Source organism: Formica exsecta, unplaced genomic scaffold, assembly GCF_003651465.1.
Source record: "Formica exsecta isolate Colony F162 unplaced genomic scaffold, ASM365146v1 scaffold323, whole genome shotgun sequence".
Taxonomy (NCBI): Eukaryota; Metazoa; Arthropoda; class Insecta; order Hymenoptera; family Formicidae; genus Formica; species Formica exsecta.
In genome coordinates this window covers 181,559-206,653 of record NW_021850487.1, presented here as the reverse complement: position 1 = coordinate 206,653, position 25,095 = coordinate 181,559, and the positions used below count along the sequence as shown (strand labels likewise).

The window sequence follows — 25,095 nt, the reverse complement described above, 5'->3', positions numbered from 1 at the left end:
TTAGCGTCATTGATCGTGGATGACAGTATCCGCGTTAAAAGCGATCTTGCAATATCGCTCTCGCGGATTCAACTCCGTCTTACCGCTTGAGCCGTCGCGAGTGCCAGATGCAGCTCGTGCAGCTCATCCGCGCGCCGAACGTCCTCGTTCAGTGCCCGTATTCTGAATCGAATCTCCTGAATAGCCATCTCAGCGATTTTCACTTTCAGCCGCTTCTCCTCGGTCTGCAACATAATCGTTCCCTGTAGAGTCGCTGAATCTTACAATCTTATAGCCAAGTCGGCGGAATCGCGTACTTCCAGTCGATGCAGCACCAATCGATAATCCAGCTCGTCCCGCAGCTCCGATTCGAGAAGATCGTTCGCATCTCGATCCCATAATCCCACATTTGGAATACGCGATCTCGCGGTGTCGTTCGCGGCTTCCACGTCCAAGTCGTTTTGCGGATCCCGCAGCGATGCAGTCGCGCTCTCGTGAATCTTGGATTCATCGCATCTCCCTCTGCAGCATATCGTATCCCGAATGTCCCGGGTATGAGAGGCGGCGAAATCCTCCGCCGGCAAATCTTCCCTGCTAGTTGCAGGAAAGATGCCTTTCGCCTCCGATTCCGAGCATGAAACTTCACTTCGCCACGCGAATTTCGACGGTGGAACGGTAGATTCTTTCTTCGCTGACTCCAATTTCCGGCGCTTTTCAACTGCATTTTCCCTGTTACTAATTACTCCGTCGTGATTATCAGTCTGTCGGGGTTGCAGCAGGAAGCAGCGTCCTTTTGTCGCGACTGCAACGGCCGGGAAAATGGAATGATCGTCGTTCTTGCGTTTCTTGCTCGGCGATGCAGCTGATGGTTGAACAGAAAGATTGAATTTTTTTGTTGCCGCGACACGCCAGCGATTTGTCTGTCTGCAATTTCGACTTTCTTGCGGTCATTTTATTCGCGTATCATGTGAAAATGCATTTATTCAAGCACAAAAAAAAGCATGGATATCTCTTTTCAATAAAATAAATTTCCACCAGATTAAATTTAATCGCATCGCATCTATTGTCAACGATCAAAATTGTAAAAACAAAAAAGACAATAAAAGTAAGAATAATTAAATAAAATAGTAATAGTAATATAATAAAATAAAAATAATTATTATTAACAATTATTGATCGTTACATTAACTTTACTAGAACGCACAATCGGCAAAGAAAATCGAGAACCGTAGAAATTAAATTAAATTCTATCACCTGAAGCGACGGAAACGTTGCTTTGAAAAGAGGATCTATCTAGCTGCACGTCGCCCTCGCGTTTTCTTTTCGACTGCTGATTCCGGTTGAAAAGCTCGGAAGTTCTTTCGGGGCAAATCACCGATACGGTTACGCTATTGTCCATGGCATCGGTGTTAGACACTACCACGTCGGTGCCTATTGGTTTTTCCGACTTATGGTCTGTCACATTCAATGACTTTGATTCGTCATAAACCTTACTTGAAAATCTTTTTTTCTGCGACATCTCCGAGCTAGATTGATTCTTTCCAAGTGAATCTAAATCTAAAAATTATATAGTACCCGTTAACAAAAGTTTTTTTTTTATACAATATAAAATTTGTGAAAAAAAATAATCTATATGTACGTTTTATGAATAAAAGGATTATAATTTAAATTTTATAAAAATGTCAGAGATATGAATCGCATAGATATATCGAAGAACGTATATGTTCGATCGGATAAACGATATAAAACGGCGAATGGCTACTTATAAAGGTTCCTTTTACGCGGTTGATAGCCATACGAAAGTCTAAAAGGTTCGTGAAGAAAGTCACGATATTCTTCGCTACACTTAACGATAAACGAGTAGAATAATAAAAAGGATAAAGAACTCCGGCGCATTATATTGAACCTTGATAAAAGCAGTCCGCGGTCTCGGAACGATCGAACGAATTTAAAGAGAAAGCTTATCGACTCACGAGAACTTGACATTTTTAAAGAAGCACGAAATATTCTTTAAACCGACGACGACGACGATAAGCGAGCCGAGCCGTAATAAGGATAAGGAAGGTAATAAAACTTAGGGCGTCTTAGAAACGGCCAAGTGCTTCCGTAGAAGCAGCTTATCGTCGCGACACACGCTAAAAGATTGAAAGTTAGAGATATTTTTCGTAACGTCCTCCAAACGACGACGCTGATATTAGAGTGAAAAATAAGACAAATAAAAAAACCATTATCCTTTTTTTTTTTAAATATTATACATAAATCATGTAATACGAGATTTTTACGCTATCACATTAATAAAAAGATCTTTCCGATGTTCGTGATATCAAGTATATGAAATATGTAATTTTATATTTTAAATCATACTGTATTCTCTGATATCTACCTTGTTAGACGATCCCATTCTACGAAAGTGAATAATTATAACGCGAAAAAGATCGGTAGACGGATTAGACTTCAAAAATGGAGACATTCGTTTAAAGAGGCGCGATAAGCGAGGAACATACCGGTGGAGAGAATCGTCGTGGCACTTAATTTCCGGAAGAATGTTCCATTATCCTCATATATCTGACGCTGACGACATCCTGATTCGGGGACGTTCCGCGGCGACGCGTCGAGACGAAGAGAAACGCAAGGAGCGGCTGATTCCTTGGTGATCTTCGTGATTTCGAGATTAGCGCGATTTTCAGGAAGTTCCGAATGCAGCGGCGACTCCTCCATCGCTTCTTTCGAAGTTGCGTTCGAGTGTTTCCTTACGCCCTGTATATAATTTTCACACGAATCGAGATTTTACACGACCAAGAGAATATGCGGTAAGATAACAGCGCGTAAAGATACGATAAAAAGGATGTAAACGTGATTTTGAGTAACACTTGGCAAATACTCAAGCACTTTGGCACGAACGTGCCAAATCGTAAATTCGGCGAGATATAGCTCGCGGGAAGCGAAAACGATCGTCGAATGAGAGTCATCTCTCTTGCATAAGATCTAATGGGCCGTACAATAACGCGCGAATTATTATATGTGTCTAACTTATTATTATCTTACACGAGTTTACTCTCATCCGCTTCCAACCACCTTTCGCGAGAATGAGAACTAAAAAAAGTCGGGAGAAAGGAAGAAAGCGCCGATAAGAGAGACAGCCGAAGGCGACCGAGAGAAAAAGACGAGCGTCATTTAGCAAGGCGAATTTCAGGTCAACCTATCGGACGCTAATTTCATGCGAGCATCGTACAAGAAATCCTTACGGACTCGATTTACCGTCTGTGCCCTCCTGCCGTGGTACTTGTAGTTCTGCCAATACTTCTTCAGCTGCGCGGAGGTCTTGCCGGTGAAGCCCGCGAGATGAAAATCCCTCTCGATCGCCCGCCAGATCTCCCGGCGATCAAACACCGACGCGCTCGTGTCGTCTAGCAACGGCGCGTACTGGCTCATTATGTTCAACAGATGCAACCGTTCGTCCTTGCTGAACTGATTCCTCCTTCGACCGCCGTCCTCCTCTTCATCCTTCGGGAGACGGCGCGGTAGCATCCTCGCGAGATCCAGAGTGATCCCGGATTCCTGTTCTCGATAAACTTTCGCGCACCTTTTCCGCGATCCTTTTCGCCAGGACTTTCTGCGGGACTCGAGGCGAGTCACGCGCGTCGATTTTTATCCCCGCTTTTGTTTCGACATGCAAAACGTGCTATCGCGATGCGCAGATTTTTTTCCACGCAATGCGTACTCGTTTATGCCACGTATTTATTGACAAGCGTTTGAAAATGCTTGACCCGCGACAACGATGGGGAGAAGAAGAAGAAGAAGAAGAAGAAGAAGAAAGAGATGTGTCGTCGGCTCGATTTTATTGAAGAGATACGGCTTAACCATCTTGCGCAAGCCCTCCTCGAGAATTGTTGATTTTTACGTATGCTCTCGAATGAAATAAGTAGCAATAATATATTGTAATGATTGTGTACGGTACGGTACGCGGATTATCCATCTCTTCCTCGCATCTTCACGATACTTATCCGTTACTCCGATATTACAGGAGCGTATCGCTGCTATTGTAATTGTATGCCTACGGGACACTTAACTTTCTATCATCCTAACGCGCGCGTCTCCTGCGCGATGACTACATCCACATATCGTTGTTTGCGTAATGTTTGCCATCCTCGGCTTCCTGAAGAGGTCTTCGCCGCGGCTGCGGGCGAGGAGGAGTTTAACGCAATTTGCGGCAGTTCGGCAAGTAGTTTCCAAAAGGAGAGAAAAAGATCGGTAAACTTTATTTGCACGGGAGAGAAACCAAACGGGGAGATATGTGAAACAAATGCCACGAGTGTCACTTCGGGAACGAGAACGGGATGAGAGAGACAACAGTTCTGTCAGGAGGATGTATAACGAATCGATTATCGAAATTTCTCTCGCAAAAATTTTTCTTTACAATTTTATTTTACTTTACTTTTTTCAATCTTTTTCGCTCGCGCGAGAAAGTGACAGCGCTCTTTGTGCGCCACCGTAGTAAGGTCGTAAAATGTGCGCGCGCGCGCGTCACGGCGAACGTTCAACAATATCCGCTGATTAATTACACATTTTCTCCGCGGTCCACCGCCGGTCGAGACTTTGCATAATCCCGGCGAACGACAGGTGGTAACCCAGAAAGCGAATCGATAGACGAATCGTTCACGCTTCAGGAACTTCAAAGAAGCAAATTCGTCTTTAGCTCCTCTTAGCGCCTCATTCTTTCCTACGAGATTTTCGCTCGTAAAACACGGCGTCTGGTCTTTGTGTAGGCCGTATTGCACAGACCGGAATAATTGGCGGACGCGAACAATCGCGCGCGCGCGCGCGCGCGAGAGAGAGAGAGAGAGCCATATTGGATATCAGTATTGCGAAAATCATCACAATCGAACGACATTGACGTGGACGAGATTAGTGCCCTGGCGAGAAAGTGCGATATACGTTATAAACTCTTCGCGAGTAAACGGCGGTATTGCACGAGAGAGTTTGTGCGTACCGCAAAATGACGCGGATAAAGCGAGACGTTGCGAAATTGCTCGCTCCAACGTCGCGGCTGGCATCGATTTTTCGGGACGATAAGAACTTGTGTACAGCATCGCATGAATTTTACGACTCCGCTTCCCTCGCTTGATACGCGTAGTTTTCAATCTCGTAATCCCGTTACCGTTAAAATCCCCAGATATTCACGTAAATCTCTCGGTTTCCGCATTCGCACGATGGAAATTAAAAAGTCTAAGCGTAAGGATGTAGCGAACGTAGCTTTTCAAACGTTATGGGAAAGCCAATATTTTGAACGTTATAGAAATTTTTCCATTTAAATTGAAGTCGTAAATCAACTTTGCTTTTCCCGCGTTGCACATGTTTGGAAAACGGCTCATTGAACATCAATAACTCATTTATTGAAAAGCATAAAATTGCATGATTTTTTAACGTCGTCGAATAAAGCCAGTAAATTTCTAAAGAACAAAATAGCGATTGCAAAAATAAAATTTAATAAGTAACGCGGAGAGCCCTCTCACCAAATTTATACAAAAATATTGTTGGCAACTTGACATACATCGTTTAATCCTATTCATCTCGAAGAAAATCGTTGAGTGATAAATACGACTCGGGTGAACTGATTAGCTTCGAAATACTGGATAAAGTTAAAATAGCTATCGGGTTTCCCTCGCAGAAAAGCGACGAAGTCGTTTGATCCTTATCTAGGAGACAAGCTGGGCGCCAGCTGGGCCAGTAATTTCGGATTGAAAGGGCAATCGCGTTACGTACGAGAGGAAACCGCGCGCCTCATTTACGGAAATATCGCAAAATAAACAACGAAATAGATTTCATTAATAACCCATACGCGTCCGAATATTTGCATTGTAAATATCGCGTCTGGCAAACTAACCGGCCAACGGAATTAACGCAGTGCGATGACCCTGTTCGTACGTGCCTATATAATATTCTTGTAATATAATACAAACGTGTAAAATATACACAATCAGCTTAAATCAATACAAAATTTAAAATAGAGCCTCCCTATCGTTCTTCCTTCCTTTTCCTTGTAAATCGACCGGAAAACATATCACATTTACAGAGCAGAAATTGATTTCGGGCCTCCCACGAATACGCGAAGTTCACGTGCCGGATGTCGGAAAATTGAGCCGGAAGCGATCGGATATTAAGTGCTTGTTAGAACTTGATAATTATGTCGAAACTTATCCGAGATGCGGCAACGTGCCGCCGCGCGATTGATAGCCGTAGCATAGAGATGCCGATAATTAATAATCTCGTGCTTCGAGATGGAGGCGAGCAAGTATCCAATTTTGCCGACGGCGTGTCGCCGCACGATGGCGACCGTATGTTCACGGAGGGAAACACTACGGAGGATTATGATGCCAAGTGATTGATGGCAGGTAGTTATCATATACACGAAGCCGATATGACGCTGCGCGACCGTCGCCGCGTTTCGACATGCACGCGGGACATAAGGCACATGGAGATCCAACCGGATTGTGTAAATGTCTCTGTCCCGGCCGTAATGGGTCAGCTAATGTTTTTATCTCACAACTAATTCCGTTCGTTATCTTACCGTGAGAAACGTGCGTACGCCGCGCGGGCGAAGATTACAATCCAGATTAAAATTCTCTGACAATCTGGTTCGCTTACATTTTTCCTCGGCTTTATTAGTTAACCATTCTCTGTTTACTGTTTTGCAATGAATGCTGTAATAAAAAAAAAAACATAATAAATAGAAATCTTTGTGTCACATATTATTGATCCGTGTTTTTATTGCGCCGCTAAATACAGAGCTCTCTGTTTATTATTATGTCGTAAATAATGGTAAACCACACATTAAAGAACAACCACATATGTATCATAGAAAATATATATGTTTGTTTCAGAGCAAAATAATCGTTTTCTCCATTTATTTTTTTTTTTTCCATCAAATTTATGCATTTATTTGCAACTTATATCTTTTTTTTATTTGTTTATAATGTATATATTTCTTATGTATATATTTCAACATAATTTTATTGCCATATATCTCTATATTTCTCCCTCTTTAACATATTTTTCTTAGCATACGTAATATGTCTTTGCTTCATTATTCGTTTTTAAGACATATGTTTAAGACGTCATAATCCGCGAGCCTCGGACAATTTTTCCTCGGCGAATCCGCGCGCGAAGTGCATGCCTGGAGGTAATTGGTGCCAGAGCACGTGATGGTTTTATTATTTGACGCGTGACGTAATGGGAATGCTCGGGAGAGAATTACGGTAACGAGGAATGATTATATAGATACGGGTAAATGCATCGATTACGCGATAACGGATATTATTGTATTTTGAAACGTGCGGAAACGAGGAACCGCTGATGGAAATATAATATTGTTCTTAAATAAAATATCATTATTATTTATCCAAGAGGAAACGTGAGGTATGTATGATTAATTTCGCACGATTTCGCACAACCCTGTAATTTCCAAAGCGAGGAGAGCACGGCCTTGCGCGAGAAAACGTTGAAACTACGGGAGGCGAATGAAACTCGCGAAGCGTGAACCGCGCGTGTGTGAGTAATCCTAAATTATCTCGTTAAATTTATTGAGCGCACTGTTGAAACGGGACGACTGAATTGCGGCTCGCCAAGTGCGAATTATTCCGGAAAACGATTCTACATAGACGCCCGCCAATAAGACAGAGCATTCTCCCTTTATTCGTCCGTTTCCTGACGATGTTGCGGTTGCTTAACCGATAATTACACGCCGCAGACCACGGGAGAAAATTCTAACCACGCCGTAAAACTTTTTCCTTAAGCCCGACGTAACGGAGAATAACGCGACTTAATAACGCGCGCAAAACGTGTCGATATGGAGCGCTGGTATTATTACATGAGCGAACAGCTGGTAGGGCGTTATACCACCGTTGCACTTTGTTGCATTTCGTGAAATTGCACGCAACGGAGACCGGGTGAAACGCATCTCCGAAATGTTCTCGTGAAACTCGGGGCGTAGACGGCTAATGGCACTTGATGACATATGGTGCAGCGCCAGGTGCATCGATGCACTTGCATCGCATTTGCCACCCTCGCGAGCGCTCGATTAAGCTACTCTGCACACGTTGAATGTCACGCTGATGGGCTGTTGAATTTTTCACGACGCCAAGGAGGTACTTCTTTTTCGCTTCAAAGTCTCTCGCAAAATTTGATCGACAGTCTGGACATGATTAGTTATTTTATCGGACAATCGGACAATCGACGTGCCCATAAATATATTTTCGTCTCAATTGTTCCTACAACCACTTTCTCTTTTATAAAGTCCTCGTTCTCTCGGTTAAAGGTCGTCATAAAACTTTAGATTTTGTCACGAGTTTAGTTTTCATCATTCCATATTTGGTCGAACGTGATTCACATAAGACCGATCTCGTAATCTTAGTTACCGTTAACTAAGGTTCGATCTCTGATTCTGTATCTCTTTATACTTCTCCAGAAAGAGACAGAGAAAAAATACCACATAAAGAAATGTTAAATCTCTTTTTCTCCTTCTCATTCAATCTTGAATGATATTTATAGCAGGATCGTATATTTTAATAAAAAAAACAAAACATAATAACAGAAAATTAAATTAGGATTAAGTGATGCTAAATCATCTGAAATTCTAACATGTTTTTTGATAAGCGTCAATGAAACATGGAGGGATATTCATTGTATCGAACGCATAAGGAGCATAATTCCCTTTTATTACCTCATTAATTCAACTAATATAGATGCCATGTGATTATCATAGAATACCAAAGAACATGTTTCAAGACACAGTTGCATAAGAATAATCATACAATCCATCTGTTATGTGATTATAAACAAATTTAGAATGGACGAATTAGGTCGCATCGGGAAAATTCATTTATTTATTTAGCAGAAGAAGATACTTTGCGCAAAAATATAAATTTTCCACCGATCGCCAAATTAGGAGTGTACTTTATACCCGGAAAAGATCGCGGTATCGTCTTTCCTTGTAAGGGGTAACGAATCTCTGTGTGGACGTAGGAGTTCATATATTATCGTCATTATTCCCGAATGTATGATTAAGAAAGCCACTCTCTGAAGCGCGAATCTCAGAAAGCGATGGAGCACATAAATCATTTAACAGGTGTTCACATTGATTTGCATTTATTACGTGGAGCACTCAATCAAACCCTTGTGGAATATGTAGGACGATGTACATGATATTATTTTTACACGAAAGAATATTTCTGATCTTTTGTCGATGACCCAAATTGTGTATTTATGTCGTACTCAGAATTTTAGTATTTTTGTCTTTATATGAATTGGGTGGACTGAAATATATTGAAAAAATGAAAAATATTGAAATAGTTAAATGTACGAATATAATCGTGAAATATATTATTAATTATATAGTTATAATTAATTAACAAAAATATTACGTGACGTACATAAAAAATTGTAAAAAATATTATTTCATAAACGTCGCATATAATATTTCGTTTAATTTTTCCAATGGATTTTAAAATATCTATTTATCGCTGATAATTAATTTCTTCATCGGTATCATAAAATCGAAATATTATTTAACAATAGCATTAAAGGAGATAATTAATTTTACGACAAGACTAACGACTAAAATGCATAGGCTGTAAACTTGGGTGGAACTTCGAATGTGGGATATTTTCGCCTAATGCAATTTCGTCAGCGAGTGCTTTTTTCATCCCGTTGATGATAAAATTACGGCAGGCTCGGTGATGGCACGCTCTTTCTACAGAGTGTGCCTAGGTAAGGGGGTACAATACCTATATAAAGCTTGAATGAAGATGCTCCCAGCTATTCACTCTCACCTTTCTCATAAGCGCGCGCACAGCACAGCGTAAATCTTCCGGCCGATTCGTGAAGGAAGATCGACTTCGGTGGCTACCTGGTGGCAATAATTTTCCGCGAAAAGGATTTCACTTACAGGTGAGTTTGAATCTAATATTTATTCACGATATCGCATCAACATACGTTCGAGTAAAGAAATAGATGCAATTAATATTAATCTATAAAATATTTTACGTTTGTTGCTTGAACACTTGTCACGTGTCACTTTCTTTTATACACACGATATATAGATGTATATTAATTATTTTACTCTCTTCGCGTATGATTAATTATTTTTTCCCGTATTTATAATGTAATAAAATATATAATTTAATCCTTATAAATATTAACTAAACTGAGATGTACGCTGCAAGTCACAAACATGTTGTTTCTTATTCAGGTTGACAATAATTAACATTAATTAACATTAATAGTGTTTTTTTCCTAACCAGTGCTTATCTTGCACTTTTAGAGATTATCTGCAGATTTCATTGGAGAGATCTGTGTGTTTGTGACGTAAATAGATATATTTTTCAATAAAATCATTTTATTCGTCGTACTTTCCTCAAACGTATGTGATGTCAAAGCCGCAGGCAAACCTCAATTGGAGGAGAAAAGAGAAGCGAGTGTGAGAATCATTGTGCGAGAGTGAGAGTGAGAAATGATGATTGCTCGTTTTGGTCACCGCATCCTCGAAGAAAGTGAGTACGCGTGTGAATATAAAGATATACACACATAAGAGCACGGTACACGCACCCGAACAAAGTGGCGATGTGGATGCACACTTGTTGCACGTAGGATACAGATGCCGCGGAGCCTTCTTGTTTTTCGAGTATCCGTGGTAACAAGCAGTCAAACACGTCACAAGTATCAAGGAACAAATGACAAGTCTTACAAAGTGTTCACTATTAGTTGAGAGATGATCACTTTGAGTAGTTTCCTTCTTGAAAACGCTACTATTATAATTACAATAAAAAATTTATTTTTCTACATGATTTAAAAAAATAATAAAACAAAATAGCATTGTATGAGAAAAATAGAATAAACCTCAGTATTCTTATCTTTTTATATTCTTTTGACTCCGAAAGAAATAATATTGTGGTTCAAGAGCGAGTTTGTTATATTTTCCCTCCGCGAGACGTGGGAAGAAGATAAAATCGTATCGCTCATTCGTTTCAAAAGTCATCTCACCTTGTGACTTCACGTACGGATATTGAAGAAAAAATAATTATTAGGATATTCGTTGTCTCGTGACATTTATCTTCGCAAATTACAAAACGTGCGCGAGGGAAGAAGATGAGTTTACGACATCTTTCAGCTCTATCGTACCCTAATAAAAATATAAACGCAGTGATGCAAGGGCGACGAGAAAATATTGAAAGGTTTTAATTTCTTTCACGGTACATGTGAGTTATGTCGTTATTACTTGTAATAAAGCAATTATTAATTATCTTTCAATATGCCGCGATTTCTTGGTACATAGTTATAGAATTGCCGGCGGATTGAGATTACAACATTTAAAAAGAAAAAATTCGTATACAATTTATTCATGTTAAGTAATATAAATTGTGTATTATATGAATATAATAGCATGCCAAGAGAATTGTTGTGCAATATGTAAACTTTCTAGTCAAATTCTTGACATCGTGCTTGATTAATTTCGAATGTGCTCGACTGAAAATATTCTTCAATATTGGAATATTATATATGTCAATTATAATTTGACCAATCTCACGGTAGATGAGTAAATCTATCCGAGAAGAAAATAATTTCGTTTTCATCGCATCGACAAATCAATGGCCTGTTTCAAGAGATGACATTCAAAAAGATTTTTAGACTAGATATTTTTTATCATAGCACAGAGATTTTAATACAGTAATAACTCAAGTGTCATCTAAATATGTCATCAATGTTTCTGTTTTGAAATATTACGAATAAAATGTTTGAATTTTTTTAAAAGAAAATGTTTAAAAAACAAACTGCTCCAAACATAGATGTATAAATATTTTTCTTTTATTTTAAACTAATTGTGAATCACACATCAAAATCATCTCGCAACTTTTACAGCGTCGCTTTATACAATGACATCCTTTCGCTAGTCGCGGTACTTAAGATGCGTTTTCTACAACTACTATACACGATAGTAAGGACACGTGTGTCAAGAGCTTGACAAAAAAAAAAAAAAAGAGAAAAGATGGGCAACATAGAGGGAGACAGGAGAGAAAAGGAGAGAGAATGGACCACGCTTGTACATGTGCAAAGAATATTAAATGTCAATGACTTGGGCTTGAAAACGCGCGTATCTCACCATCCAAGGAATTTAACAGTAAAGTTCACGCTTTCCCGCCGTGGGGCACGTTTTTGCAACTGAATAAAAATTCGCAAACGACGCTTGTTGAAAGATGATTGTCTCGACGCGGGATAAAACCTCCGGTCAAATTCTCTCCTGTATAAATTTTTGCCAAGTCGATAAAAAAAAAAAGCGCTCGCCGTAACGTATCGTCGCGAATGGATTTCTTCTCGTCGACGCGAGAAATCGAAGGGGGTCAATAACGCGTAAAATCAGCCCGACGAAATGTGACACAGGAGCAAAGATGTACGACCTGTCAATTAACACGGTCAGAAAATTCCACTCTCGCAATGTGAATTTTCGCCGAATACGGAGTTCGGATGAAATTCCATTTTCCCGAATGTCGCGCATTATACGGAGGTTACGTATTTGGTGTCGCTACCGATTGCTGACATTGCACGGTAGAAATCACGGCGACGGTGATTTTTCACGTCGACACGGCCGGTTTCAGCACGGGCGAACATCAGCGTTCGCGTATGTGTACGCCGATGTATAAGGAAATCGATGTCCTCGTAACCCAGACCTATTGGACGTAACAGTTTTCACTGCGCGAGATCCGCGAGGCCGCAAATCGCTGCCTCTACTTAAATCGTTTCGTCATTAGCGTCATTAACGGCCGGCGCATCGCGAGCGGATTGCCCAGCTTCGTGATTTCAAATTTAATTAAACGCACGTTACGAACAATTTCGCGTTTATCGTCGTTAAAGTACTTCGCGCGCGCTTCTAGCAAAGATGCATCGCCATAATTTCATTTTACGCATTATCTTCTGCCTTATGTAGCATCATTGAGGGAAACGATTCCTTTGTATATACCGTATTTTCTTTCATAATATAATAAAATATATATCTCAAATTATTTTAATATCTCTAAAATATATATCCCGCGTTGAAAAAAAAAAAAATATCTTCGAGAGAAGAATGTTTTAAAATAAAATTATATAGCTACAAATAATTAGAAAATAATTGTGATAATCTCTACAAAGTATAGAACTCTGCGCCAGTCATTAGAAATATATTGAGTTTGATATTTCATGAGAAGAATTTCACTTTGTTTTAATGAAGTTTAATTCTACATCCTCCGGAGTCGCATTCAGCGACTAGCAGCTTGAATTATCATGAATAATAAAATCGTTCCTTATCACAAGTGACGTTCCGAGGTCTCCGCTCACACAGTTTTAACGCTGTACCATCTATTCTAAAGATATTTCGACACACCTATTAGAGGGACCCGCGTTCGATCACCGTTATAATTCCCAGTCGATGACCGAGCATGCTGTTAGACATGCACGCATCGAATCTTAAAATCGTAATAACCCCGAGTAGCCCAGTTTCCTCGGCGCGGGACGCTCGTTATGAAACCCACCATAATAAACGAGTGCCGTCCCGCCTCGTTATTAAAATGCCGACATCGACGACGACGTCGGCCGGCGATGCGGCGAGAAGAAAACCGCAGAGCGTCTCAAGTGCATGCTACACTTGCCTAATCGCGCGACCGCAAACAGCAACTTTACGGCCGGGCCGCCTGCGCAAAAGCTACACGAATTTCGCACACGATAATTGCACGTCGCGGACGCCCGGTGACGGCGGTCCCCCGGCCGTTATTTCTTCTGAGACTCGAATTATGATATCCTAATATACGACGCGCCGGAGTCGGTGAGGATTTCGAAAGAGTCCGCCTCTCCCCACGCAACGCCGGGGAGTACGGCGGGAAGAGGCGGACGTTAATTAGCGCGTAATTAGTACCGGCGCGTTAATTTGATTTGCGATCTGACGCGACGAGGGGGGGAGGAGGAGGGGGAGGGAGAGCCACGACCGGATCGAGAATATCGTCGCAGAAAGGAATATGAATTATATGCCTGTAACAATTGCGTTGAATAATTTTTTTTAATGTGACACGAGGTGTCACTTCGTCGAGATGACGATTTTCGCGCACGTTTGATTGATCCAACGTGTTCGCGCTCATCTCGCGTGAAAAGTTTGTCACGTTCGAGAGTATCAAAATTGTTACAGTGCGCAGCGATGTGTTACGCGATAATCTCTCTTCGTTGTTCTCACTGAATTAACTTCTCAAACCGCGACCGGTTTTATCTTACCATCGCATTTTATGTACACATATGTGTTCTTAATTTTTATTTAATTTAACTTAATTGGAGTCCAATTTGTGCAATCGATCCCCTACTACTATCGCAACGAAAATTCTTCTCTCATACTTATTTTCGCAATTTAATATATCGTGAGACTTGAGAAAAATATTCACGTATACGCGTGTCGATTTCTATAACAATCTTCGACTTAGAAGTTTTTGCAGAGCTCATAATTTATGAAGGTAGGGATCTGTAAAATTCTAGATTCACGAAACACACTGAGCATACGCGGAATCAAAAATTCAAAGAAATCCGAAATTTATGCTATCAAAATTCAGCGGAAATTCAACAGCTGTCTGTGACGAATAAAATATGAAAATAATATTCCGGAAAATTAAAAATCTACAACGTTATCAATCCGTGAAACTCATAAATCTGTAAAGGAAAAAAAGAAAAATTCTATAGACTGTAGAAGGATTTATTGAACGATAGATAGATCTCGCGATGCGTACGGTATACATCTCCGACGTTGAACACGTGTAAAAGCAAGACGCTCACGTTTGCCGGTACCTATACGTTCCTGCAGCCGGCGCGGTACGACTTTCACCTTTCACCTCGCTCGAGCACGATTCTACTGTTGACTTCTCGAACTCTTGCTCCACCGATGCAACGATCCGATGCAGCGTCGGCGCTCGGATACATCCGAATGCATCGTACGAGTCTGAGACGACCGCAGGCGGCGCGTCACGATTCAATTTCACTGATGAATTCGTGGCGTAAAACTAAGGCGATGGAAAGCATCCGTGCATAAGCGCTCTCCTGCACTTCCTACGAGTACGCGACATCGGATTAATCGAAAGTGACAGTAAAATTTTGCACTCGTTGATGATGACACTCATTGTCAGACATAAGAAAAAGTTTGTTGGGCCTAAAAGAAGCCGCGCACTTTGCACGTGTATCGACGAATGTTTCGCAATCTTGCGAACGAGCCAAAATTATCTATCAAGTGTGCGAATGATTGATGCTATGCGCAATTTAACTGCCGCAATTATCATAATTTTAATTTCAATATAATCATAATTATTATTATTATATATTGCGCATGCGTGTGAATCATTAATATTTATGAGTTATTAATTTATTTATTGATTAAATTAAATATTAAACTTTCGATTGTATTTTAATCGATAATTCTATTGATTCTGTTTTCTCATTTCTCACATTTTCATCTGCGATAAGAATAACATTGTTTTACGCGAGAGAAGGACGTAACTAAGCGCGCGAACAGAAAAAATCCGTATTTAAAACCAGATTCACGATAATCCCGATCGCTATAATATTAATGAAGGTCGTCGTCCGTGAAAGGATGCCGCTTTATATCCACGGAAGAGAGCAGCGACTCTACAACATTCGTATGTTCAAAAATATGAGAGATTAAGTGCTCACGCGAACATGTCCATAAATTATCTCAACAAGATGGTCTAGAATTTATGAGACGTGTGAAACGAGACAGTGCGATTATGCTTGTGCGTAATCCATCCTGACGAAACATGCCGCTAATACAAGTAGCCGCACGTGAGAAGAAGCAAACAATAATGGAAACGGCGCCGGCTCCTAAGTAAAAGAAAGATATTTAACGGTCGCGATCCGAGATTAAAACAACGAACGCCATTGCTCGCACGCAAAATTTTCCGCTAAAGCTCTGTCGAAATAATTGCGAGCGATTTCTTTTTTTTTTTTTCTTTTTTTTTCTTTCTACGATTAATTTCGCCAGCTAGCCGGGACCTTGGAGATCACTCAACCGATTGCAACTTGCTCGACAGGACAATTATCCGTACAGTCATCGCTTGCCGAAATAATCCTCGACAGACGTTAATCTTTGCCAGATGAATCTCATCCGTTTGCGCGATTTCGAACCTTGGATATCCGCCGGCAATTACAAGCCAATTAGAAAACCGCGAAGAGGTTCCTCGGCGATGTTACTTTCGAAATGAAAACAAGTCGAGCTGAGAGGATACGCTGTTTACATAGTGTTCCTCGCGCATTCCGGCACGCACGCGGAGACCTTGAAGAGGCGTCTAACGCGTGTCTAACCGTGTATGCATATACATAGATTTTCATAATCGCGTCGTTGTTTTTCGTGTCACCTACACAGTCGTAGAACGCGGAAACCGAGACCTTGAGGAGAAATCACACGGCGCGCATCGGCTCTCGCTCCTCTTCTCACAATAAGTCATTCCGCCTGCACGATGACGTCAACTGTCAAAAGCTGCGATCACGGCCATAGATTTCATAATGATCACTTTCTACTTTCGAGCGACGAGACCGGTTCACCGTTCATCATCCTTGGGTATAGCTTTAGATGTACTATTTTCAACCACGTGTCAATGACACTTGACCCTCGCGGCGTGAACGCGATCTCACGATCGGATTGATTATTTTTATAGACGAAATTTCGCTCGAAAATCGAGAGTACTGACGTATCGTGATTGCGGAGAGAGATTTCAATTATATCAAATCTGAAAAAAAAAAAAATTTACAGGACGGGGATGAGACTCATCGCGGTGATCCTCGTCGTCGCTTTCTCCGGTGCAGCGGTGGGCCAGGATTTCGGCGGTCACGCGCTCTTCGTGAGAACCCCGGACGCGGATCCCGGTAAGAAAAATGCGAAGGGACTCTTGCGAGTCCGCTCGGCGGAGGAGAGAGGTGGTACAGTTGTTCTGCGGTGGTAAAATACGAACCTGATCACAAACGAATGGTTTGAAATTCATTAGCTCGCTCGAGAGTCCAACGGGCTGCTGCCCCATCATCGCCGGCAGACGTGATGGCGCAAAATATCCTAGAGTGGATTCAGGGGATCTACCAGCAGGGCGCACGTAAAAGTAGGTTTCCGACTTTCAGCCGTCGACGGGAAACGGCGCGATACGAAGCCGCCGTCCCCATCGCCATACGCGCGAGTAACGAGTATTTCTTCCTTCTTCTTTTTTTTTTTTTTTTTTTTTTTTTTTTTTTTTTTGTTTCTCCACGACGATCGAATTTAGCAAATCTGACGCTGCGCGCTGATTTATAGACGGTTCAGTGCCGCTGATGGTCAGAGGGACGCTACCCACGGACGTAAATTGCGATTTCGTGCGCAAAAAGCTGCGACTATGCGCAGCCGACGCAGTCGTCGCACCGATTTAGATGTTATAGACGCGCAAAATTATTAATCCATAACTCGCCGCGCTACTAATCAATCATTTCTGTTATGACACCTTGACGTCACGGAAGTTTCCTCATGTTCGATGCTGAGATTGGCTTTCATACACGCTTAATCCGACCGACAACGAATTATTTTCTCTTACAACGCACTGATGTCAAGTCAATGCACTCTGACTTAACTCACGAGCATGTATATATTTCACTATCTTTACTTATATTTCTTAAAAATGGTTTTTGTATTCAAAGAGACAGAGACGAACGCGCACAAATATTTATAGAAATTAATGAAACTTATTTAACAAATTGGTAACTATATTCACAGACTTCAATAATATTATCAACAGCATCGATATTAAAAGTATTGCAATTGCATTTTTAATTAGAATTTTTGCATTTTACTTAATATTTTATTTCTGTTATATAAAATTGATAAAAGATTATCGTATAAATATGTCGTATAAATTTTTTTCTGGAAAGTTACAGTTTTTCAATCGCAATACTTTTCATTCACATCGTCATTATGTCGATGAGAAGCATCAGTGGATTCTCACTCTCGACGAGCCCACGTTTTCTTACAGCTCGCCAGCAATCGGACTCAAATGCGTACTTGCCGCCGTTCAGCACCCAACGACCGCCCGAGAAACCCCGGCCCTTCCAGCCATCGGGGGTGACGAGTTTTCCAGTTCAGAGGCCGTCGTCGCTCTACACCCCGCCGAACACTAGCGGTTACCCGGGTTCCATACAGCCCTTGTACTCCACCCCGAGACCGAGCTTTCCCAGCAGCCAGCAACCTTCGTCAACGTATGTGCCGCCAAGTTTCGGCGGCTCCACGTCCTACAACCCTCGGCCGAGTCAACCCTCATACTCTAACGCGGGCTCGTCGGCCTTCCCGCCGCTGAACGCCCCGGAATCGTCGAGTACTTACCTTTCGCCGCAAGCGCCATCCTTCCCGTCGACCAGTCCGAGACCATCTCTGCCAGGGTCCACGAGTGGCGGCGATGGATTTTCGGGCAACAGCTACCAATCTTCCGGCGGTGTTGGCAGCACTGCGGGAGGATACTCGTCAGGAGGTAGCCCTGGAACATTACAACCGCCGGTTACAGGCGGATACTCGACTCCAGGTGGCTTCTCCACGTCATACGGCTACCCATCGGAGCGGCCCACACCGGGTTTTCCCACCCCTGGCGAGGGTGGTGGAGGATATCCCAGTTCAGGTTATCCCCCAAGCGGGGGATCTACTTCGACTGGATATGCACCCTCCACCCCTGGACCGTTCCCTCCCTTCACTACACCAGGTGAAGCCGGCACTGGTACTGCTGTACCAGGAGTTCCCGAAACTGGAACTCCAGCCACTACTTCAGGAGAAACTACTGGAGGTATGTTCTCCTTTCTATTGGAGTTATAATATGTATAATATAGTGATGTGAGAGAATACAATTTGATTTTATCGTCAAGTCGCCGCGGATGACGATCTCAATCATCCCCCGCATATTCATAGTCTCGATGTCGAGTGCAGTAAAACCATGATGACGATCAATATCGAATTCAATCGCGCTTTCGACGGCCTTATTTATTCTAAGGTAAACATCGGACAACCGAGAATCTCTTGTACCAAAACTCATTGGTAATAATCTATCGACTCTGTCTCGAATTTCAGGGATTCTATATGAACCCGGAATGCAGGTATGTGGAACAGAACTCGGGCCAAACGAAATATTCCTTTACCGTGAGTTTAGACTCGTGCGGAACTCAATTCATCAATGACTTCGAGGGTGAAGCCGGTCAAGCTTACTTGGAGAACGTTCTTGTATTGCAGGTAAAACGGGATCGAGCCAACAAAATTTATTATTTTCTCAAGTCCTCGATTTACTTTAGAAAGAAACAAAAAATCACCTCGATATAAAACATATCTATCGCTTCAGAACGAACCGGGTATACAAGAAGTCTGGGATACAGTGCGAAGAGTACGATGCCTCTGGGAAGGAAACATTAACAAAGCCCTAACAGTAAACTTCTCAGTGGACATGTTGAACCAGGAGATCGTTACCTTTAGTGGCGATACGGCTACAGCCAAACTGGATATTCAAATCGGTAGAGGACCTTTCGCACCTGCAGCCGATGGACTAGTAAAGATCGGAGAGACAATGACCTTAGTCGTCTCCGTGGAAGGCGATCCTGGCTTCGATCTTCAGGTACGCACCAATTTATAACAAAGTAATAAAGATGAATATAATAATACACAAAAAATAATTATGGATTACTTCTCGACGTTCTATGATTATTTTTTAAATAACAAAGTTTTAAGACAAATTTATTTTCAATCACAAATAAAAAATATGGATTAAAAACCAACGATGTTTAATTAGATATAATTATTTTTTCAAGGTGCGCGATTGTGTGGCGCGAGATGAGGCCTCGACCAACATGCTGCAGCTCACCGACGAAAGAGGCTGCATCTTGAAGCCGAAGCTATTCGGTGCCTTCCAGAAGACAAACGATACCGGAAGTACAGGCGCTTCTATCATTGCTTACGCGTTCTTCCAAGCTTTTAAATTCCCTGACGTTATGGACCTATTCATCGAGTGCAATGTCGAGCTATGTAAAACGGATTGCGAGCCCTGTCCAGAAGGCGATCAAGTAAGACGCACACAAAAGTCAAATAATAATTTTCTATTATCTATCTATATTATCCGTTAACATTAAAATATGTATTCTAAAACCAAAAATATTGATGACATATAATTCTAAAAATTTCACATTATTATTCTACATTTTTTAAATTTCTTTCCATTTTTTATATAGTTCGTATTATATATATAAATTAATTTGTTTTAGCAAATCGAACCAGGTAGACGTCGTCGATCGGTAATGTACACATCTACAAACACTTCCACGAACCCGGTTTTGCTATCGGACCCGGTTCGTGTCGGACGTCGTTTCAAAGTGATCATGCTAGACGACTTAAGCACAGCGTCCAGCCAGGTCTTGGAGAGCATGGAGGAAACGGCCGTCGAGACGATGATAAAGGAGAAAGATGTTTGCATGAGCAACGGTGGCTTTTACACGACTTTCTCTCTTATGTTGAGCACGCTCTCCGTCGCGATCATAAGCGCGGCTGTGTTTTATATTAAATTGCAACGGATTCGTAGAACAAAATTTGTGGATTCGTAGGAGGATATTATTTACAACACCTCGATAGTTACTATCGTAACATTAGGAAAGGAGTTGCGTAGCAAACGATAAACGCGTGCCAGTAATCAAATAATGCTTAAGCGAACATTACCCTTCATCGCTTCGTAATCATTTTTCCTGCCAAGGAATTGATAGAGAAACGCCGAAGAAAAAAGTATACACCGAAATGTCTGGAACAATTGTTATTACAATTATGACAAATTGAGACAATTTTTTTTTTTTTTAATTCGTTGTTTCCGTATATTAATTCCGTAAATTAATTTTGATACAATTAATTTTTTTACCAGAACATGATAAATTTATTTTACTCGACAGGGGTGTGCAGCCATATTTTACATATCAGTTTACGAATATAATCTAACAAACTACTCGTGTAATCCTCGGATAACGGTAGTGCTCATTTTGCGTAACATTGAATACCGATACGATATGGTATTTATTGCATACTTCGATGACAATGTAGATCTTAAGGATTTTAAATAAATTATGATATTTGTAAAAAAAAGCTGTCTCGTTATCATTATCCTCTTTTACGAAAGTACACGATCGTTATTTCTTAATTCCTAAAGATGGAATAAAAATATATGGATAAGGAATTATATTATATTTCTAGGGAATATAATATAATATTATATTAATTGTAATTTTTTATGGTACATAATATTTTATAATCTAAATAACGTTTTACGCGTACAACAAATATGTACATGATTCAAGTAAATGCAGTGTTGTTCTATCTTCAGCATAATTCATCACTACAGAAATTAATTGAGTACATGAACGCATAAAATCAATGAAATAATATATCCTATTCTTTGTACAATATTAAAAGTATAAAAGATATTACATCCCTAATATCTATAGATGTCTAATATCTCTAATGTAATGTTAACTTATTTCATCTGACCTAACTTTACAAAAACGTAAAATATATAAGTACTCTCCTCTTACTTTCCTCTCACGAATGATTTTACCAGACATACCTAATTTTTGGAAAACACTCAGTATATATTCAGGATCATTTTCTTTAATAACGACCAAATAAAACAAGCCTGAGTCTGATAAGATTTTGGGAATCGTAGTAAATATCTGTTCCATAACTTGCCTACCATTTTTGCCACCTGCCCAAGTCTTAAATATAAGTCTATTGTCTAGCACTTCTTCATATTCTGTAACTACATACGGTGGATTAAATAAAATAACATCAAATGTATATCTAATCTGTATGCAATCTAACAAATTCATGTGAAGAACATCTATATCAACAGAATTAACCAGACTAGTTCTTTTGGTGGCCCTACATGCATCAGGATTTATATCAATTGCAATACAATGAGCATTATATCTTTTCAATGCCATTGCTAGACCTGTGATAACTATACCAGAACCACTACCTATCTCTAAACAAATCACAGGTTTCATCGCATGCAGAATCTCTAAATCTGCTTCCAAAGCATCTATTAAAAGATACGAATCTTCGGAAGGATCATAAACTGTCTTGAGTTCTTCATCTGATAGATTAACTACTGGAGTTTCCATTATGTATGATAAAAATCATAAGAAGTATTTTTATAAAATTTGCAAAATAGTTAATGTTAAGTAATAATTTGAAAATAAACTATTAATAATATAGTTAATTACATTGAAAATTATTGTTGTTTATCAGCTTCCGCTTTGGTTGATTCTTCTTTATCCGGGTCAACAGTAGTACTACTATATGCAGAACTATTATCCAAGAGTGTCTTTCTCTTAGCAGTGCTCTTTTCAACAGCTTGATGCACTTTGTTTAATCGCTCTTGAGTGGTTTGCAAGATATTGCTAACAATGGTAATTTTATGCTTAGCGTTGATAAGTTTCTTTACATAAGAATCTGTTTCCATCGGATATTGTAATGCTTCGTTAATTCTCTGAAGTTCCTCTGTTAAGGATTCAATCCGCTGCTTCAACTCTATTTGACATATCCTATAAGAAAAAGAATACTTATGTGTAAAAATAATAAACTCTGTAATTTTTGTATGCAACAACTCGATATAGATTATAAATGCACAAACATATCATTTTACAACATTCCAATAATTGTACACGGAAATTAAACTTGAATTTTAAAATACTCGGGAATTCTTGTAAAAAGTAGATAACAATAAAGTATATTTTGTATGCGTATAAATAAACCACCATTTTTTAACGTCACGATTTAATGAACAAACATGTATTTTGCAATTAAATATCACGTGTCGTGAAAGAAATGTGAGAATAATAAAGTCATAAATTTTGCAAAAAGAAACGCGAAAAAGAAAATAAATGTTATTATTGTATGGGCGCTGGATCGAATAGTAACGAAAAATGACATCACCTTGTGGCGCGAATTCTATCGTCCAGCTGATCCACCGTAGGTTTCAAAAGACTCATAAGACCCTCCGTTAACGCATCTCGCGTGGGATTCTCGCAAAAGTCGTCTATCTTGTCGTCGATAGACGTATTGTCACTCGCCGTGTCCACGTCCATGTTATGATTGTAATGAAGGTGAAGAGAGTAAGAGAGAGAGAGAAAGAGAGAGAGAGGAGGCGAGACTCTCGCCTCTCGCCGCGAGAGGCGCAGCGACCTGAATACCGCGCTTTGGTTCGCCATATTGACTGATTCGATACTTCGAGAATCGCAATATTTTCGATATATTTCGAACCGCAGTCATAGAACGCGTCGGTGGATCGTGCAGTCGCATCCGAACGTTTCGATCCGAGTGTTTTTCGCAATTTTTGTCACAAAGAAAGAAGAATTGTTGTCATAATAGAATCTCTGGTGCGAGAAATGATTGTAAGTCTCATGTAAAGTGTCGTATGTTTGGGGTAACATGTTAAATTCCGTGTATATAATTAATATTATACAATTCTTGCCATTTCTCGGCATCGACGATATCCGTAGTTCTCGAATCGATCAAAAAAAGTTGCCTTTACATATTTCAAGTTATCTTTTTTGCAAAATGCAACGAAAATGTAATGAGTGTAAGATTATCACTAGATATAAATGTCGTAATTCTGTAATTATTTGTGTGTGACCCGAAACAAAAAATGATATGCATATATTAACGAGGTATATTGCATAAGGTATATATTTTCTTAGTAAATGATTCAGAATAAAATTAAAGAATTTAATTTCTATTTTGTAAAAAAATAGTTTGAAAATAATATATGACAAAGAATAATCGTATAAATATTTTCAGATGCTGCTGTGTTGTTCCTCATACTGTTTAGCTGTTGTTGCAGGATGATATATGACTGTTATACAAAGTGAGTAAAATAATTGAATTTTGCAATAATCAATTATTATATGACTTGTCTGTATGAATTATTATATAAATTTTTATCATATTTTCTCTCTTGAAAAAACATAATTTATTTTAAATTTTATTTTATGAACGATAAATTAATGATTTATATACAAATTTTGCAAATACTTAAAAATTTACACAAATATATATATATTTTTTTTTATGATTCATTTTAAAGACAGTTTGTTGTTTATTTTTATAAAAAATATCTTTTATCGTGAATTTTTATGCATTGATAAGTCACTTAATAACAGATTTCCACAATATTATATAATAATGTTATTGTTTTGCGCGGAGGAAAACAAAAGGCCAGAAAACGATATCAAAAAACACATTAAAAAAGGAAAAACTAGTTGTCTGATAAGTTTGAATTTTTGCGGGTTTAGCTGAAGATGATTTCATAACATGACCAGCAAAATTTGACATTCGATTATTCTTTCCGTTCGAGTGAACATTTTTATAATTAATGGCATTATAATCCGACATTAAATCCAAATCTTCAGAATCCATATCGATGAATTTACGATGTTTTATTGATTTATTCCTGCATATAAATTTTTGCTGTAAATATATTTGCTGGAAGAGTTTTCCACACATTTTACAAAATAAATATATATATATTACTTTTTCCATCTATTCGTTTCGGAAGAACTCCAAGATTCAGTTTCAGTACATCGACTAGTATGACAATCGCATTTTAATGCTAAGCTTTTTAATAATGTGGCGGAACGTGGGTCATCGTCAGTAATTATCGGCGATTCGATTCTCGGTGAATCTTCTTCGAGTTCTTCGTCAGCATCCATTTCTGAACTTTTCTCGGGATACCAACTATTCCTAAATAGAAAGTATTTTTATCTGTTATTTATACTCTAAAAACAAAAATTATTATATCGAAAAAATATAGAATAAGTCAATACCTATTTTTTTAAACATTTGACTTACATTGAATTTTCCTGAACGGTTTGCAATATGTTTTTAGTATTTACTTTTTGATAGTCAGTTATTTTCAAAGTTTCCTTCCTTAATACTTCTTCAAACTCGCTAAAATTGTGTGTATATTGATAGAGATTATTTGATAATTTAAATTATATATATATATTTTGCTTCGATAAGAGAGG

General features: G+C 39.5%; 3 protein-coding genes across 3 annotated transcripts in view; 1 reads left to right on the top strand and 2 right to left on the bottom strand.

The window, feature by feature from the left end:
- Window positions 1–16,062: 16,062 nt before the first annotated feature.
- On the top strand, window positions 16,063–21,314 carry LOC115238155. Its single transcript, XM_029811743.1, has 8 exons — window positions 16,063–16,914; window positions 17,034–17,141; window positions 18,039–18,836; window positions 18,916–19,040; window positions 19,118–19,276; window positions 19,383–19,652; window positions 19,846–20,097; window positions 20,296–21,314. The coding sequence occupies exons 1-8, from the start codon at window positions 16,809–16,811 to the stop codon at window positions 20,629–20,631; spliced, it is 2,154 nt and encodes a 717-aa protein (XP_029667603.1). The 5' UTR covers window positions 16,063–16,808; the 3' UTR covers window positions 20,632–21,314.
- On the bottom strand, window positions 21,202–22,191 carry LOC115238169 (methyltransferase N6AMT1). The gene is made up of 2 exons (XM_029811765.1): window positions 21,636–22,191; window positions 21,202–21,215 (listed from the first exon to the last, which is right to left on the bottom strand). The coding sequence occupies exons 1-2, from the start codon at window positions 22,189–22,191 to the stop codon at window positions 21,202–21,204; spliced, it is 570 nt and encodes a 189-aa protein (XP_029667625.1).
- Window positions 21,942–25,095, bottom strand: part of LOC115238157 (peroxisomal membrane protein PMP34-like) — a 10,210-nt gene continuing 7,056 nt past the window's right edge. Inside the window, exons 9-10 of the mRNA XM_029811745.1 lie at window positions 23,006–23,161; window positions 21,942–22,614 (exon numbers count right to left, since the gene is read on the bottom strand). Of these exons, the coding sequence (XP_029667605.1) occupies window positions 22,302–22,614; window positions 23,006–23,161 (469 nt within the window). The 3' untranslated portion in view covers window positions 21,942–22,301. The remainder of the gene's footprint in view (window positions 22,615–23,005; window positions 23,162–25,095) is intronic.